A 14,988-nucleotide genomic window follows, 5' to 3' on the forward strand; every position below is an offset into this window, starting at 1 on the left:
CCTCCTTTCCGTTGAAATTGTCCACATGCTTGTGGATTTCAATGGCTTCTCTGTGTAGTCTGACATGGTGGTTGTGAGAGTGGTCCAGCATTTCTGTGTTCTCAAATAATATGCTGTGTCCAGGTTGGTTCATCAGGTGCTCTGCTATGGCTGACTTCTCTGGCTGAAGTCGTCTGCAGTGCCTTTCATGTTCCTTGATTTGTGTTTGGGCAATGCTGCTGCGTTTGGTGGTCCCTATGTAGACTTGTCCACAGCTGCATTGTATACGGTAGACTCCTGCAGAAGCAAGAGGATCCCTCTTGTCCTTTGCTGAACGAAGCATTTGTTGAATTTTCTTGGTGGGTCTGTAGATAGTTTGTATGTTATGTTTCCTCATCAGCTTCCCTATGCGGTCAGTGGTTCCCTTGATGTATGGCAGGAACACTTTTCCTCTGGGTGGATCTTTGTCTTTACTCTGATGGCAGAATGTTTTCCGGCAACTACATAACAAGCAAAAATTTTGCAAGGGAGGTTTCTTCAATCACATGCTGAATTTTTAGTTGGCTACTTCACTAATAAAGTACAATAGCTGTATCAACTGGCTACCCTAATCTCAGACTGAAAAGGGTGGGTGTTGGCTAGCCCAGTCCTTAGGCATAGCAAAGTGGCTGGGTCAGGATCATTTGTGCCAGGAAGAGATTTCAATGCTGAAACCTGAGACCTCGGGGCTGCCACTGTTGATCCATAGAGGATTGTACAGTTAATCCTCCACATTTCTGGGTTTGATTTTCACAGATTTGATTAAAATATTCTCTTTAGGAATCTCTAAGTCTCTGCCAGAAGCTGACCACAGAATTGTGCAGGAGAATCTAGATATTCCTAGAGAGGAGAACTCTTGGGTAAAAATAGTGCATCTTTTGTTTTCAGTTTTCACTTTTGCAAGAGTCCTGTGCCCCTAACCCCAATGAAGATTGACTGTATATTAATTGTCATTTACAGCTGGGAATTAAGTTTCTAAAACTCTACCTTGAACTTGGGGAAAAGTTCTCCAGTGGTGTTATTACATTATGCAACTACTGTTATTAAGGCAATCTGGGAGTTGGTAGTCCAGCCAATCAAAAATTTTCATGTTCCACTTTGAACAGAAAAAAGGGGTTTTCTCCACACTTTTTAATGCCATCATAAGCACTTCATTTAACAAATGGTATCTGTAGTCCAACTAAAGAAAACATTTGAAGTAACTCCACCTATCTTTCCTTTAATGTTATTTTCCAATACTCAGCATCTTTACTTTACTTGTCTGTCTTAGCCAGGTTGTGAAGCCCACCCTCACCTCCAAAGTAACAGTCATAATAATAATGCTACATAATAAACAGAAGTTAAGGAAAAGAGGAGATATTTAACCTATATAAACAGGAGCTTAAGGAATTCAAACCTACGGGTTAGCAGATTAGTATTGGCAACGTACTACAAAATCCCCACAATGACCACCTGGGATGTACAGACGTTCTCCCAGGCTTTCCTGGGCTCAAAACAAATTTTGGAATAAACTTTCAATGTTTTGGTTTCAAAATGCAATGTAAATGCCCTCCAGGGGACCAATAATGCCCCAAACATGGTGAGAGTGCCCACATGTCCTCTAGAGGGTGCTTGAGGGAAAGCACTATTTACTTACTAGCTTGCTTATTTTAGTAGTAGGTACAGCGGGGCCATCCAAGTTCTCCCAAGGAATTGTTATAGTTGTCCACCCCTATATGAAGGAGAGAGAGAAAAGATATAAAGAGATTATCTAGGTGTGGAGGGGCAAGGAGAAAGAAAATAGTGACCTCATCAGATGGGGTTGAATTCGGGGGCATACACTAGTTCCTCTTCAGTCTAGCCATGGAGCCTACCGGCTCCCATCTCATGACATACAGAGACTTCTGGCAGGACACAGTGACTAAACTAAAGCTGAACCGGTGTATGCCACATTAGCAACAATGGGAGGAAGCTGGACAGCAGACACTTCCCCTGTGCAATGGGCTTAAGTGTAATCCGGGCGATGCTGTGTGGTGTGGGGCGATGGGTTCCCCTTACTTCCTTGCCCGGTGATTCCTTGGTGATTCCAGCATCCAATGTAATAAGGTCATTAGAAAGCATAGTGAAAACAAAATAGCAATGCAACCCACATGTACCTCAGAGCAAAGCAGAAAACTGTAATGCAGTTTTGGTCATTTAGGGATGAGTAAAGTGGGAATAGAACTGGGAAAGCTGGCAAGAAGAAAAAGCCACAAAGCAGCAAGCTTGTAATGCCTTATTCAGCAGCTATTGAGGTTGCAGATGCTATGCCAGCTCAGTACTTCCCTGCACTAGCCACTCTTTCCTTTTGACTTCTGATGCCAGCTGCAATATTGAAAACCTTAGCAGTGGTAGAAGGGAGGAAAATAAGGCAAAGCAGACTTTCTATAGACTCTATAGCAGCCATTCCAAAGTAGCTGGTAGTACAGGGCCCAGCCACATATGATAGCAGGGACAATATTTTCTATTCAATACTGAGCTCTTGTTCTGCATTTTTTCCCCAGGCATGAGGACTGGAAAAATGAAACTTTGCACTAAGACTTGGGAACACCAATGTTGGGTGCATCTCTCAGGACAGTTCTACCCTGACCTAAAATGCTGATATTCAGTTTGGCCCTGCATTTTGGGCTGATTGGGACTCCCCAAATGGCCACTGAAGCTGCAGGGTGGCACCGACTACCTTCTCATGGGCACCCTGGCTGAGGTCCTGCCCTTTGTCTAAGAGTGCAAAGACATTTTATTCAACAGACCCAAAGACATTTTGCACTCTGGAGCAAAGGATCTTTCTTGAATTTGAATATTTGGCTAGATTAAAGATTATTCTGATTGGCTGTATACCTTCTTGCTGTATATGTAATTTATAATGGACCTGACAAAAATGAAATTCATTGGATAATTTCTTCCTGGAATTTGAAAATTTGACCATATTAAGAATTATTCAGATTTATTATTTTTGTTTATTATTATTATTATTATTATTATTGGCATTTTGTGTTTATACTCTATATTCTCTTTTCTTGATTCACTTTTTTGACTTTGAAGTTTTAAATTTTAAAAAAATAAAGTTAATTTTAGAAAAATAATTTTTCTGATTAGCAGTATATCTTCTTGTTATATACCATATATAATTTATGATGGACCTGGCAAAAGTGAAATGCATAACTTTCCAATGCCAAATAATATCAGTGTTTCTCCTCCTATGATGTTAACTTCTGTTTCCAAAATTTTGGGGGATAACAATGTATTGGAATTGAAAACCTAACCCTTCAAAATCTTCTACCCCTCATTTTGTGTTGTATGTTTGCATTATTTTATGTGAACATAAATGAGGAAGCAAGGGAGGGGGACTTCATTCTAAATAGTATCTGTTCTGAATCTTTCCTTTTCTTCTCTCTCTGTCTTTCTTTCAGTCCTTCTTTATGCAAGAGAATAGCTGGTAATTAAAATGTGCAGGATGAAAAGATGGAGCAGCCAGTGCTTGTACCACCAGGACCTGACAGCTTTCACTACTTCACTAGAGAGTCTCTTGCAGCTGCTGAACAACGCTTTGCTGCAGAAAAGGCGAGGTTGGCCAAACAAGAGCGTAAAGTTGACGACGAAAATGGCCCAAAGCCAAGTAGTGACTTGGAGGCTGGCAAATCACTGCCATTTATTTATGGAGACATACCTCCGGGAATGGTGGCTACTCCCTTGGAAGACCTGGACCCATATTACCTTAATAAAAAAGTGAGTATTTCCTACCAAGCACCTTACCTTCTCCCTATGTTATTGTTTTTTTCCGTTTGAGGAGCGACTTGAGAAACTGCAAGTCGCTTTTGGTGTGAGATAATTGGCCGTCCACAAGGACGTTGCCCAGAAGACACCTGGATGTTTTGATGTTTTACCATCCTTGTGGAAGGCTTCTCTCATGTCCCTGCATGGGGAGCTGGAGCTGACAGAGGGAGCTCATCCACGCTCTCCCCAGGTTTGAACCTCCGACCCGTCATTCTTCAGTCCTGCCAGCACAAGGGTTTAACCCATTGCACCATCGGGTGCCCTCTCTCTTATTTTCCTGCAGTTAGGAATACAACATATAAATCTGTAAAAGTTTCCTTTTGATATTTTTGTTTTTTGTGACCGCTCAGATTTGAAAAATCTATGTTACAAGAAACACTGGTTAAGAAATTACACTACATGGGCACTATTAATTACTGATTAAACCGCCCTGAGTCCCCTCAGTGAGAGAGGGCAATGTAGAAATAAATAAATTATTGTTATTGTTTATTATTATTATTATTATTATTATTATTATTATTATTATGGTTTGGGAGAAACTGATAGCTAATAGTTCACTAAAAATCTGATATTCCAAAATTAACTCTACATCTATAATAGGGAAAAAATGTGAAAGAAACCATAGCTATCTGAAGGAGAAATTGATTTGCCTGAATTTAAAATAATGTTTCACATTAATCAACTTGTAAGATGGCATACTTCAACCTGAATTTGACTTGAAGCTGCTGCTTATTAGATTAGATTGAAATGTCATATAGTCCAAGTGTCCTAAGGTTTCTGATATGGGGAATATATGGTTTTTCCGTAATGTGCCAAGTGTCATTGGCAGATCATACTTCTTTCTTTCCTAGAAATGTGGAACAGCAGCCAATGGACCACCACTTGGAGTATCAGTAATACACTTTAATCCATGTTGCACTTTCCTCAAAGGTCAATTATATTTATGGCTTGATGGATGTGGGTAGTAGTGATTGCTTTACCACAAACACAACCTTTAGTGAGTCCACCAACATTTGACTTGTGACATACTGTGTTTGGTGTGAGACTGATGCTATCATAATAGTATCATGACAAAAATGGTTTATGTAATTTAGCAGTATGAAGGGGTTGGTTTATATCTGTGTCATATTGCAATTAGAGTAAACCCCAGAAATAACTGTCCCTGGTACAGAACCTGAAAAATGTTTTTGGATTATAATTCCCAGAATGCTCTAGCCAACGTGTATGGCACATCCCCCTGTCAACTGAAGGAGTTCTGGGGAATGAAGTTGGAATGTCACTCAGAAAAGTTCTACTTGAAATGTATTTATTTATTTATTATTAAAACTTATATGCCGCCACTCCCCTGGGGCTCGGAGCAGCTTACAAGAACAGGCTAAAATCTAACACAATTTAAAAACAATTTAAAACAATTTAAAAACAGCAATATCAAAGATCAAAGGCCTGTTGAAACAGATATGTCTTACATGCCCTGCAGAAATAACATACATAATAACATACATACCTGCTATGTATGTTATTTAAGATGTACCTGGCAAAAACAAAGTGGTCAAATAATGTCACTGATTTTGATGTTAGCTTTTGTTCAAAGTTTCCTGATACCTCTGATCACTAGACAACTGAATCATTTGCAGACAGAGATTTTGTTTATATGAAGAATAGATGTTTCAGGAGGTTCATGTTCAGATCACAGTTCATATACAAGAAATCACACATTTTCTAATGCAGTTACTTGTTTTAGGTACGGTTTCCATGTGTTTATATTATTACTGTTATTATTATTATTATTATTATTATTATTCCAACAAATAGATTTCTCTTCATCACCGTCTCCTGATAACATAGCCAGTTTTACAAAACATCTGGAGTTACATAATCGTTCACCATGCAGCTATAGCTACATGAAGCTTTTGCTCCCTGCTACTTCAAAACCATTCACTGGAGTGTGTATATCCAATTATTTCCATTCTTCAAAGAGGATTCTGCTTTCTAATGCTTTGAAAGACATGTCCAGAAAAAAACTTGAGAAAGCTAAAACAGACAGGTCTTCAGGGCTGATTTATTTATTTATTACTATTCAGTTGCTACTTAAATTTATACCCTGCCAAACAGCTTAACATTCAATTCCTATAAAATGCATTCTAAAAAAAAGATAAAAGCAAAAAAGAAATAAAAACATCCACCATCTAAAATGGAAGCAAGCATGGGATATCATAATCTACACATGGGGCTGAAACTTTGCCTGGAATGTCATGATTTTTGTGAGCTGGAAGAAGATTTTGTGAGCTAAAATGGGCTCACTGGGTCTCCCTAAGAAGAAAAGTTCAGAGCTGGACATGCCCACTTAGAAGGACCTCTTTTACACTCCTCTTTTAAGCTCTCCATCTTATATTGGAAGAACTCAATATAGACTCCTTAGAAAAGTAATGAAAACTTACCCAGCCTCCATTACAAGCTTCAGCCAGCTCTCCTGGCATGTAAAAATGATGTGCCAGGAAAGCGGGGTAGGGAGCGGGTGGGTATTCCCACAGTATACCAGGCTTATTTGGCCCGGTAAATTGTGGGAATGCTGTCTGGGCTGCAGTATTCTGCAGTGCAGAACCGGAAATAGTGAGTTTATCCCACGCCTTCCAAGAGGGTGCAGAATAAACCCACTATCTAATTAATTTGCTACAAACCAGGGTTCTCCTGGTTTATGGCGAATTAATTCGACACTGCAATAAAGGTACTGTCTGGACGGGCCCTCAGATTCAAAGTGAAAGACAGCAACAACAAGCAGAATATTGTGAAGAAGTAAGAAAGTGATCCCAACAGAGATGTTCACAAAAAATGAAAACTTGTTTGATCAAGATAGTCTAGTTAATGAGTTTATCATAATCAAATATTTTCCTCAAATTAATTGGACCAGTCCTGCAAAGCAGATGTATGTCAGTGATAGGTCCACTGAATCCTGGCTACGTGTGCATCAAATCTCAGTTCTGGTTTAAGCTGGAGAAGAGTACCTAAGGAGAGAAAATCACTTTTTATACAGTAAAACCATATGACAAATTTATATACCAAGTTTGGTCATTATGAATTTCAGTACTTCCACCTAATGTACTCAATGTAATAAGCAGTAACCACAGCAAGACAGTTACTTGATTAATGACTGCTATTAAATTCTGCAAGTAAAATTTTAATAATGAAAAAAGAAAGAAATACTGATTGGGAAAAAGCATAATAATTTTTGAGTTGGATGGGCAATGCCCTATTCTGTTTTCATAATCTCTTTCAAATGACAAAATATTTTGATACTATCATTACTGTGAAGGTACACATGTAAAGAAAAAAAATCAGAAAATGCTCGGCAACTTCGACACAACATACCTCCTTTATGTTCTGTCTGTCTCTGTATTGTCTATCCAAAAACGGTACTGAATGTTTGCCGTGTATGTGTACTGTGATCCACCCTGAGTCCCCTTGGGGAGATAGGGCGGAATATAAATAAAGTGTTGTTGTTTTTGTTGTTAGGTTGCTGTGTGTTTTACAGGCTGTATGGCCATGGTCCAGAAGCATTCTCTCTTGACATTTGGAACATGGCCATACAGCCTGAAAAACTCACAGCAACCCAGTGATTCTGGCCATGAAAGCCTTTGACAACAAATTACACATGTACCATATTTTTACGCTGGATGCAAGAACACCTTTGAAGCAACAATGCATCCTTGTAATTGGCAAATACTATACTGCATTTTGAGGTAAGTAATGTCAATAAGGTTTTCTCTTTTACCAAAAGTCTATTAATAAAATTGTGGTATTTTTTATCATGAAAAAAAATTCACTCAAAATGAATGTAGAACTGGAAAAGTGCTTAAACTGCTTTCATGTTTTCTTTTTTTGTCTTCCAGACTTTTATAGTATTGAATAGAGGGAAAGCAATTTTCCGATTCAGTGCCACCCCTGCCCTATACATAATAAGTCCTTTCAACCTTCTTAGAAGAATAGCTATTAAGATTTTGGTACATTCATATCCTTTTCATGTGGTTGGTTTGAAATAGCTTTGTTATTTAATAGCTTTAGTTTACAAACATCATTTGACCTTAATTCTCTAAGTGTTTCTTATAGCACCTTTTAGTATAAACGTTATCATCTTCATCACCACTATCATTTTCTACAGTTTCTGGAACAACCATTCTACAAATAGTCATAAGTGGTGACATAACCATATGGTTTAGAAATTTATGAGATAGATTACAGAAATAAATGTATGGAGTATTCTTCCCATACATTGCACTGTATAACACGATTTTTGTTCTTTGGTTATACATGTCATTTCCTAATCAGTTCTATCAGAAAAGGTTTATTAAACTTTGTTTTTGCGGAACATCCTGCAGCTCATTTTGCTATAGCTCATAGAGTCTCAACCAATTCAACATAGATTGTGGCAGCAACAAAAACAAAGTTTCTAGAGTATATCAGCTACATTCAAGGTAAGTACTGCACAATTAAACAGGAAATAACACTTTCAATTCAGGAACTTTTTTTTCAATTTTTGTTAAATTGTGTCATTTTCTTTCCATGTTCTAATATGCATGCGGAGTCCAAAAATAAGTACTTGCTGTAACATTTAAAAATTGCACTGTTTAACCTTTTAAAATCTTTTTATAGAGTGAATGTTTTTAATATAGTTAATAGTTTAATATGGTTTTAATGCTGACTTTTCGCTATCTTTTTGATGTGTGACAGGCCTTGAGTCCCAGATCTGGGGAGAGGGGGGGAAGTAGTGTACAAATAAGGATTTACTCCAGCTTGAACATCCTTATCCAAAATGCTTGGAACCAGAATGGTTTTGGAATTTGGATTTTTCCAGATTTTGGAATATTTGTAATATACAGAGTGAAATATGGGGCACAAGTCTAAACACAAAATTCATGTATGTTAAATGTACATCTTATACACATACCTGAAGGTCATTTTATACAATATTTTAATAATATGCTGTATAATAGGTTTATACACCATATTGCAACATTCACACCTGCCTCCAGCCGAAAAAGTTCTTTCTCTCACCCTGGAAATTCCACCCTCACTATAAATCTCACTTGCCTAGTTTCCAACAGACCTCTCAGCCTCTGATGATGCCTGCCATAGCTGTGGGTGAAACGTCAAGAGAGAATTCGTCAGGAACATGGCCATACAGACCAGAAAACTCACAGCAACCTAGTGATTCCAACCATTAAAGCCTTCGGCAACACATATAATAGGTTTGTTTACATTGAACCACTAAAAAGCAAAGAGGTATCTCAACCACCCATGTGGATGATTTTAGAGTATTTCAGATATCAGGATTCAAAATAAGGGATTCTCAAACTTTACTGCCATATAAGCCTTTTTTGGAGCTCCACAGCCCCTCTGAATTCCTATTTTGGAGAATTAAGAAAATCATAAAATAAGATGGACATTGCATTTTAATGAAATTTTACTATGAGATTTACTAATAGGCCAGAAAAGACATTAAGAAAACTATTGTTTCATTTTTATTAGAATCCAGCATTGCTATAGTATGCTTCTGCTAGTAGAGTGATATGCACATGCACACACTGATTCTCTTGACAGAGATGTTTTCATTCATAAAACAACATGAATATTTTAATTAGACTGAAGAGGAAATAAAGTTTTGCAGACCAAGGTGTACTTGCTTTGGACATTCCAGTGTTTCTGGTGCCATCATGTGGCCATCTTCTGTGTTGTTTGTGGATAAACAATTAATTTTTGGCATTAATTACAGCTGCAGTGTGAAAGAAATCCTATCCAACTGTAGGCAATCACTTTCCCCTTCTGGTTCACAAATGTATGCCTCTTGAGTTTTTAATGTTACGTAACCACACAGATACTGAAGAATTATTGGCTAACCCAAAGAAATTAAGAGTTACTTAAGGAGCGGTAATTAAGAAATGGTGGAGGAGCTAACATTGATTGTTAGAGTTTGCAATTATATAGAAAGCACCAGTATGGAACAGCATCTGCACATATGTATATCACATTTTTTTTCTCTTCAAAATATATTGCTGTTAAAATACTATATTGGACATGTTTATTATCTTTTACTTTTCCCTAGAAAACTGCTGGGAGTCATTTTATATGGTATGAAGCTTTGTTTTCAAATCTAATGCTGTCATGAGAGCTTTAAATTTCCAACTACTACTGTTTATGGGGTATTTGCCTTGTAGGGCTTCAAAACAAACCCCCACCCCCCAAACACACACATTTTCAAAAGTTTCAACTTTAGTTGTTGTGGTTGTGTGTGCCACTGGAATGCTTTGGGGACATTTATAATTCATTGGTAGAGCTTGGTCATCTCTTTTTTTGAAGGAAAAAATGCCACTATAACTCTGATGTCACAAAAGTTTTGATTATTGTTAGTAATTAGTAGAAACATTTCAAAAGAACTCTGTGCTTTCATATCAAAAGTAACTTAAATACTTATTTTGTGTGTATAGCATGACCACTCATAGCCATGCTTCTGGACTTTGTATGAATATATGAAACTGCAGATAATAGCAAACTTACTGTTTTCAATGGTAGAAATGAAATCTCAGCCAGCTTACCAGCTGTTAGGAATTGTTAGAACTGATGCTCAAAACATCTGGAGGAACTCTGGCCTAGGGCCTTTCCACACAGCCATATAACCCAGAATATCAAGGCAGAAAATCCCACAGTATCTGCTTTGAACTGGGTTATCTTAGTCCACACTGCCATATATTCCAGTTCAAAGCAGATAATGTGGGATTTTATTCACCTGTGTGGAAGGAGCCCTAGAGCAGTGGTTTTCAACCTGTGGGTCCCCAGATGTTTTGGCCTTCAACTCCCCGAAATCCTAACAGCTGGTAAACTGGCTGGGGTTTCTATGAGTTGTAGGCCAAAAACCTGGGAACTCAACGGTTGAGAACCACTGCCCTAGAGATTTCAAGGTCTAGCTCACACAGAAAGTCCCAAATAAATAAGTGAAACGATTGATAAGTGAAATCATGTATACCAGTTCCATAGGTCATAATGTATTTTTGTGGAGAACACTTGAATGCTAAAAGATGGTCTGCAATACAAAACAAACTTTCCTTCATTCTACCTTGCTGCCATTGCAATAGCTTGTACACTGTAGAACATGAGAAAGCAGCAGAAGGAATCGGATGTCAGGACCTTTTCAGTACTTTACTGAGAACATAAAGAAGATTTATAGCATTTTTTAAAAGTAATAGTGGCTCTACAAGTATCTGTATTTGAAGTTCATTTTATTAGCATTTAAAAAATTTAATGTATAATTTAGATTAACATTGTATAGCTACTGTCTCATTCATGCAGCTCACACTTCATGATAGACCCTATATTAAACACTCTTAAGTTTCTGTATGATAACAATAGGCCTTGATTCGAAACTTCGAATATAGACGGATTCCATATTTGAGTGTTGTCTATTTTTTCAGCTAGAGCCAGTGTTATTTTTCAAGAATCTTGCTATTTCAACTCTAGCAACTCCATGAGACAAGATCTTGATGTTCTGCATTTTCTCCATCAAATATTGAAAATATTGGCAAAGATTCACAGTATTTCCCTCCTTTGGTTCTCGAGGTGTTTTCAGCTCCCATGATTATTTATTTATTTATTTATTTCGTGTACTTCTACCCCACCCTTCTCAACCCCTGAGGGGGGACTCAGGGCGGCTTACAAAAAAGGCACAATTCGATGATTCCTAACAGCTAGTAAACTGCCTGGGATTTCTAGCTGTTGAAGTCCAAAACAAATGTTGGGACACTATAAAAACAATATATTCCCTTGTTTAGAATCCATAATGCAAGTACAAAAAGTAAATATTTGTTATTTCTTCATGAAGGTTTTAGATTTTAAGTCTAAACATTTGCCAGGACCTGCTATAGTCCTGACTTTCTAAAAACAAATAATTTAATATATCATCTCATACATTTATTTAGATTAGCAAATGTTCTTACATAACAGAGCATCTATTCGTTTTTCTATTCAACAGTAATAGTACAATTTCTCATTGTATATTCCTTAATGATATAACCTACATTATTCAGCATGCTCATTATGTGCACTATTTTGACCAACTGCGTATTTATGACCTTAAGTAACCCTCCTGAGTGGACAAAGAATGTAGAGTAAGTTGAATATTATTCTTCAAATGCATGTTTGGATGTCTATTTATGGAATGTATTCTATCATCGTTATATTACAATATACAGGGTATTCCCAAAGTTTAACATCTTATATTTCTGGGTTGTTTTTTAAATGTGCATCCCCCTAAAAATGTATACATTTTTAAAACCCGAAAAACCTACAACAACCCTACCAGGTATTTGTTTATTAATGTTATGGAAACCTTGTTGTTGTAAATAGAGCCATAAATGCAGGCGAAACGTCAAGAGAGAGTGCTTCTAGAACATGGCCATACAGCCCGAAAAACCTACAACAACTCAGTGATTCCGGCCATGAAAACCTTCAACAATACATTGAATATCTGTTGTCTGTACTCATAAGTCGATCTCATGTATAAATCGAGGACAGGTTTTGGAGCTAAAATTATACATTTTGATATGATCTCTGGGTCATTCCATAGAGAGCAGAAATCCCAAGCACCGCATCAGGCCAGCTGCCCCTGGCCACCTTTGCCATTTTCCCATGGCAGAAAGAGGAGAAGAATAGTTCTTTTTTGTTCTCCTGGGATGGACAAAGCTCTCACATTTCTCCACTTTACTCAGAGAAGGGGATGGTTTCCTTTTCTGGTAAGAGTTGAGGAATAGTACTTACATTGCCCCACAGATAAGTCGCCCCAGATGTTTTGGGTTTTTTAAAACTAAAATATAATGCAAAATTTTAAGGGAAACATTTTAGCCCAGGAAAGACATTTTAGCCACTTCAGAAGGAGAAAAGCATACAAAAACTAAGCAATGATTTTGTGAGGAAGACCATTGCCATCTTGGGTACTGCCAAATCTTCATGGATTTGGCAACCCATGAAGTGTTACTATACAGCAGTGGTTCTCAACCTGTGGGTCCCCAGATGTTTTGGCCTTCAACTCACAGAAATCATAACAGCTGGTAAACTAGCTGAGATTTCTGGGAGTTGTAGGCCAAAACACCTGGGGACCTACAGGTTGAGAACCACTGCTATACAATATCTCAGAATACTTGTTGGGTATCTGAACAAACACAAAGCAAACTATGTAAGTAAAGGTATAATAACCAAAGAGTATATAGTATACAATTTTACCAAACTCCCCAGTACACAGCGCAATTCAATAGCATAAAGGAAAAGGAGCAGCCACTCTCAAACATAATAGTTTTAAGTCTGATATAGATCCCAATGTATATAGGCTTCAGGGATACATGTGCAGACATTTCGGTTTTCGTGCTCCTTTTAGGTTTTCTTTTTCTTTTTAAGTGACTATTTGAATTAACCATGGTTATTTTATCTGATTTCCACAGGTATACATTCACAGGAATATATACATTTGAATCACTTATAAAAATAATTGCAAGGGGCTTTTGTATAGATGATTTCACCTTCCTCCGGGATCCCTGGAACTGGCTTGATTTCACTGTCATTACATTTGCGTAAGTTTCATGTTCCTCTCTCCCCATCCCTTTCAAGTTGCAATAATTTAATAGCATACAAGACTATTAAATATATTTGCTTTTTATCATTTAAGGATGTGAAGTGTCAAATCCATCTATGAGAAAGGGCTGGATATGATTGTTTAATGATCCATCATGTTAGATAGGATGTTTATCCTGCATTTTCCTACTAGCTTATTATTCTGACAGCATAACTTCACCTGTGTCCAGGAGTTAAATTACAGGAGCATGGCTTTAGTTCCTCTGTTATATTCGTACCTGTTGTTATGTTCATAGAATGAATCAAGATTGTCTTCAGGAAAATTTGCATGGAGAAAGAAGTTGCTTTGCTGGTCATTCTTACCTAGCTTCATTATTATTATGGAGTTATTTCCTTTCTTTTCTTCTTTCTTTTCTTCTTTCTTTTCTTCTTTCTTTTCTTCTTTCTTTTCTTCTTTCTTTTCTTCTTTCTTTTCTTCTTTCTTTTCTTTCTTTCTTTCTTTCCTTCTTTCTTTCTGAATCAATATATTTTGTACTAGTAGTAAAAGTGAATTATGAATTGACCTTAGTAATGGGGAGCTCATGGTTCTCTAGTAGTACAGTTACTGACCTAGAAGCTAATATCAGATCCAGTACTTTCACCCTTCCTCCAGAAAAGCAACAGCATTCTCATATTCCCTGCATAAATTACTTTAATTTGCAAGTTAGGATTTCACAATAAGAATCACTATGGTTCATTTGTCCGACAGTTAAATGTAAATTGACCAACCACAATTGAAAGATCTTAATGAAACGCAAACTGCAGAAAAAAGGTAAACATCTGACTGTTGCTCTTTAATTTCCCAAGAAAGTTACCCATGGGGTCTTCATGAAGACCCTCAAGTAAGTAGCATGCCGTCTGCCTCAATTCTGAATAACTGTGATTTAATTCTACAGGTATGTAACAGAATTTGTAAACCTAGGCAATGTTTCAGCTCTTCGAACTTTCAGAGTATTGAGAGCTTTGAAAACTATTTCTGTAATCCCAGGTAAGAAGTAAATGGTGTAAGGTGTTAGGTCCCTTGTACCTCCCAACTGTTCCTTTTTATCCTGTCATTGTGTTTGTGTGTGGACTCCCCTATTACAGATATGTGACAGAGTTTGTGGACCTGGGCAATGTCTCAGCGTTGAGAACATTCAGAGTTCTCCGAGCATTGAAAACAATATCAGTCATCCCAGGTGAGAGCGAGGTTAAACACAGAGGCTGACTCAGACTCCATGGAAATTCCAACCACATTTCTTCACCATAAGCCTTGTTGCTTGCTCATTCATTCAAAAAGGGGAAAAAAGCTGAAAAAAAGCAGGAATCATGTTTTGAACAGAAATGAACGTTATGATCCTTTGCTTTTTGCCATTTGCTTGCTACTTTCTAAATCAGCCTTTGCGTTTAACACATCGTTGCATGAGACACTAGAGTACACGGCGTGTGTTATTTGCTTCATACAATGTCAAGCTCTGAGGTCAGGCTGTGACACAAGCACAATCATAACTGTGATTTTTTTTTTACCCATGCTTAGTTTTTTTTTAAACT

At 37.4% G+C, this 14,988-nt stretch overlaps 1 protein-coding gene across 6 annotated transcripts in view; it reads left to right on the top strand.

Moving 5' to 3' along the window:
• Positions 1 to 14,988, top strand: part of LOC132776561 (sodium channel protein type 1 subunit alpha) — a 123,421-nt gene that overhangs the window by 68,962 nt on the left and 39,471 nt on the right. For 3 of the 6 annotated variants that reach the window (XM_067471912.1, XM_067471918.1, XM_067471928.1), the window contains exons 2-6: positions 3,447 to 3,762; positions 7,698 to 7,815; positions 11,873 to 11,963; positions 13,290 to 13,418; positions 14,355 to 14,446. In XM_067471912.1, coding sequence (XP_067328013.1) covers positions 3,499 to 3,762; positions 7,698 to 7,815; positions 11,873 to 11,963; positions 13,290 to 13,418; positions 14,355 to 14,446 — 694 coding nt within the window. In that variant the 5' untranslated portion in view covers positions 3,447 to 3,498. Of the gene's footprint in view, positions 1 to 3,446; positions 3,763 to 7,697; positions 7,816 to 11,872; positions 11,964 to 13,289; positions 13,419 to 14,354; positions 14,447 to 14,544; positions 14,637 to 14,988 lie in introns of all 6 variants that reach the window. The other 3 variants (XM_067471906.1, XM_067471913.1, XM_067471922.1) reach the window with 1 other exon arrangement.

This window comes from Anolis sagrei, chromosome 1 (genome assembly GCF_037176765.1).
Source record: "Anolis sagrei isolate rAnoSag1 chromosome 1, rAnoSag1.mat, whole genome shotgun sequence".
NCBI lineage: Eukaryota > Metazoa > Chordata > Lepidosauria > Squamata > Dactyloidae > Anolis > Anolis sagrei.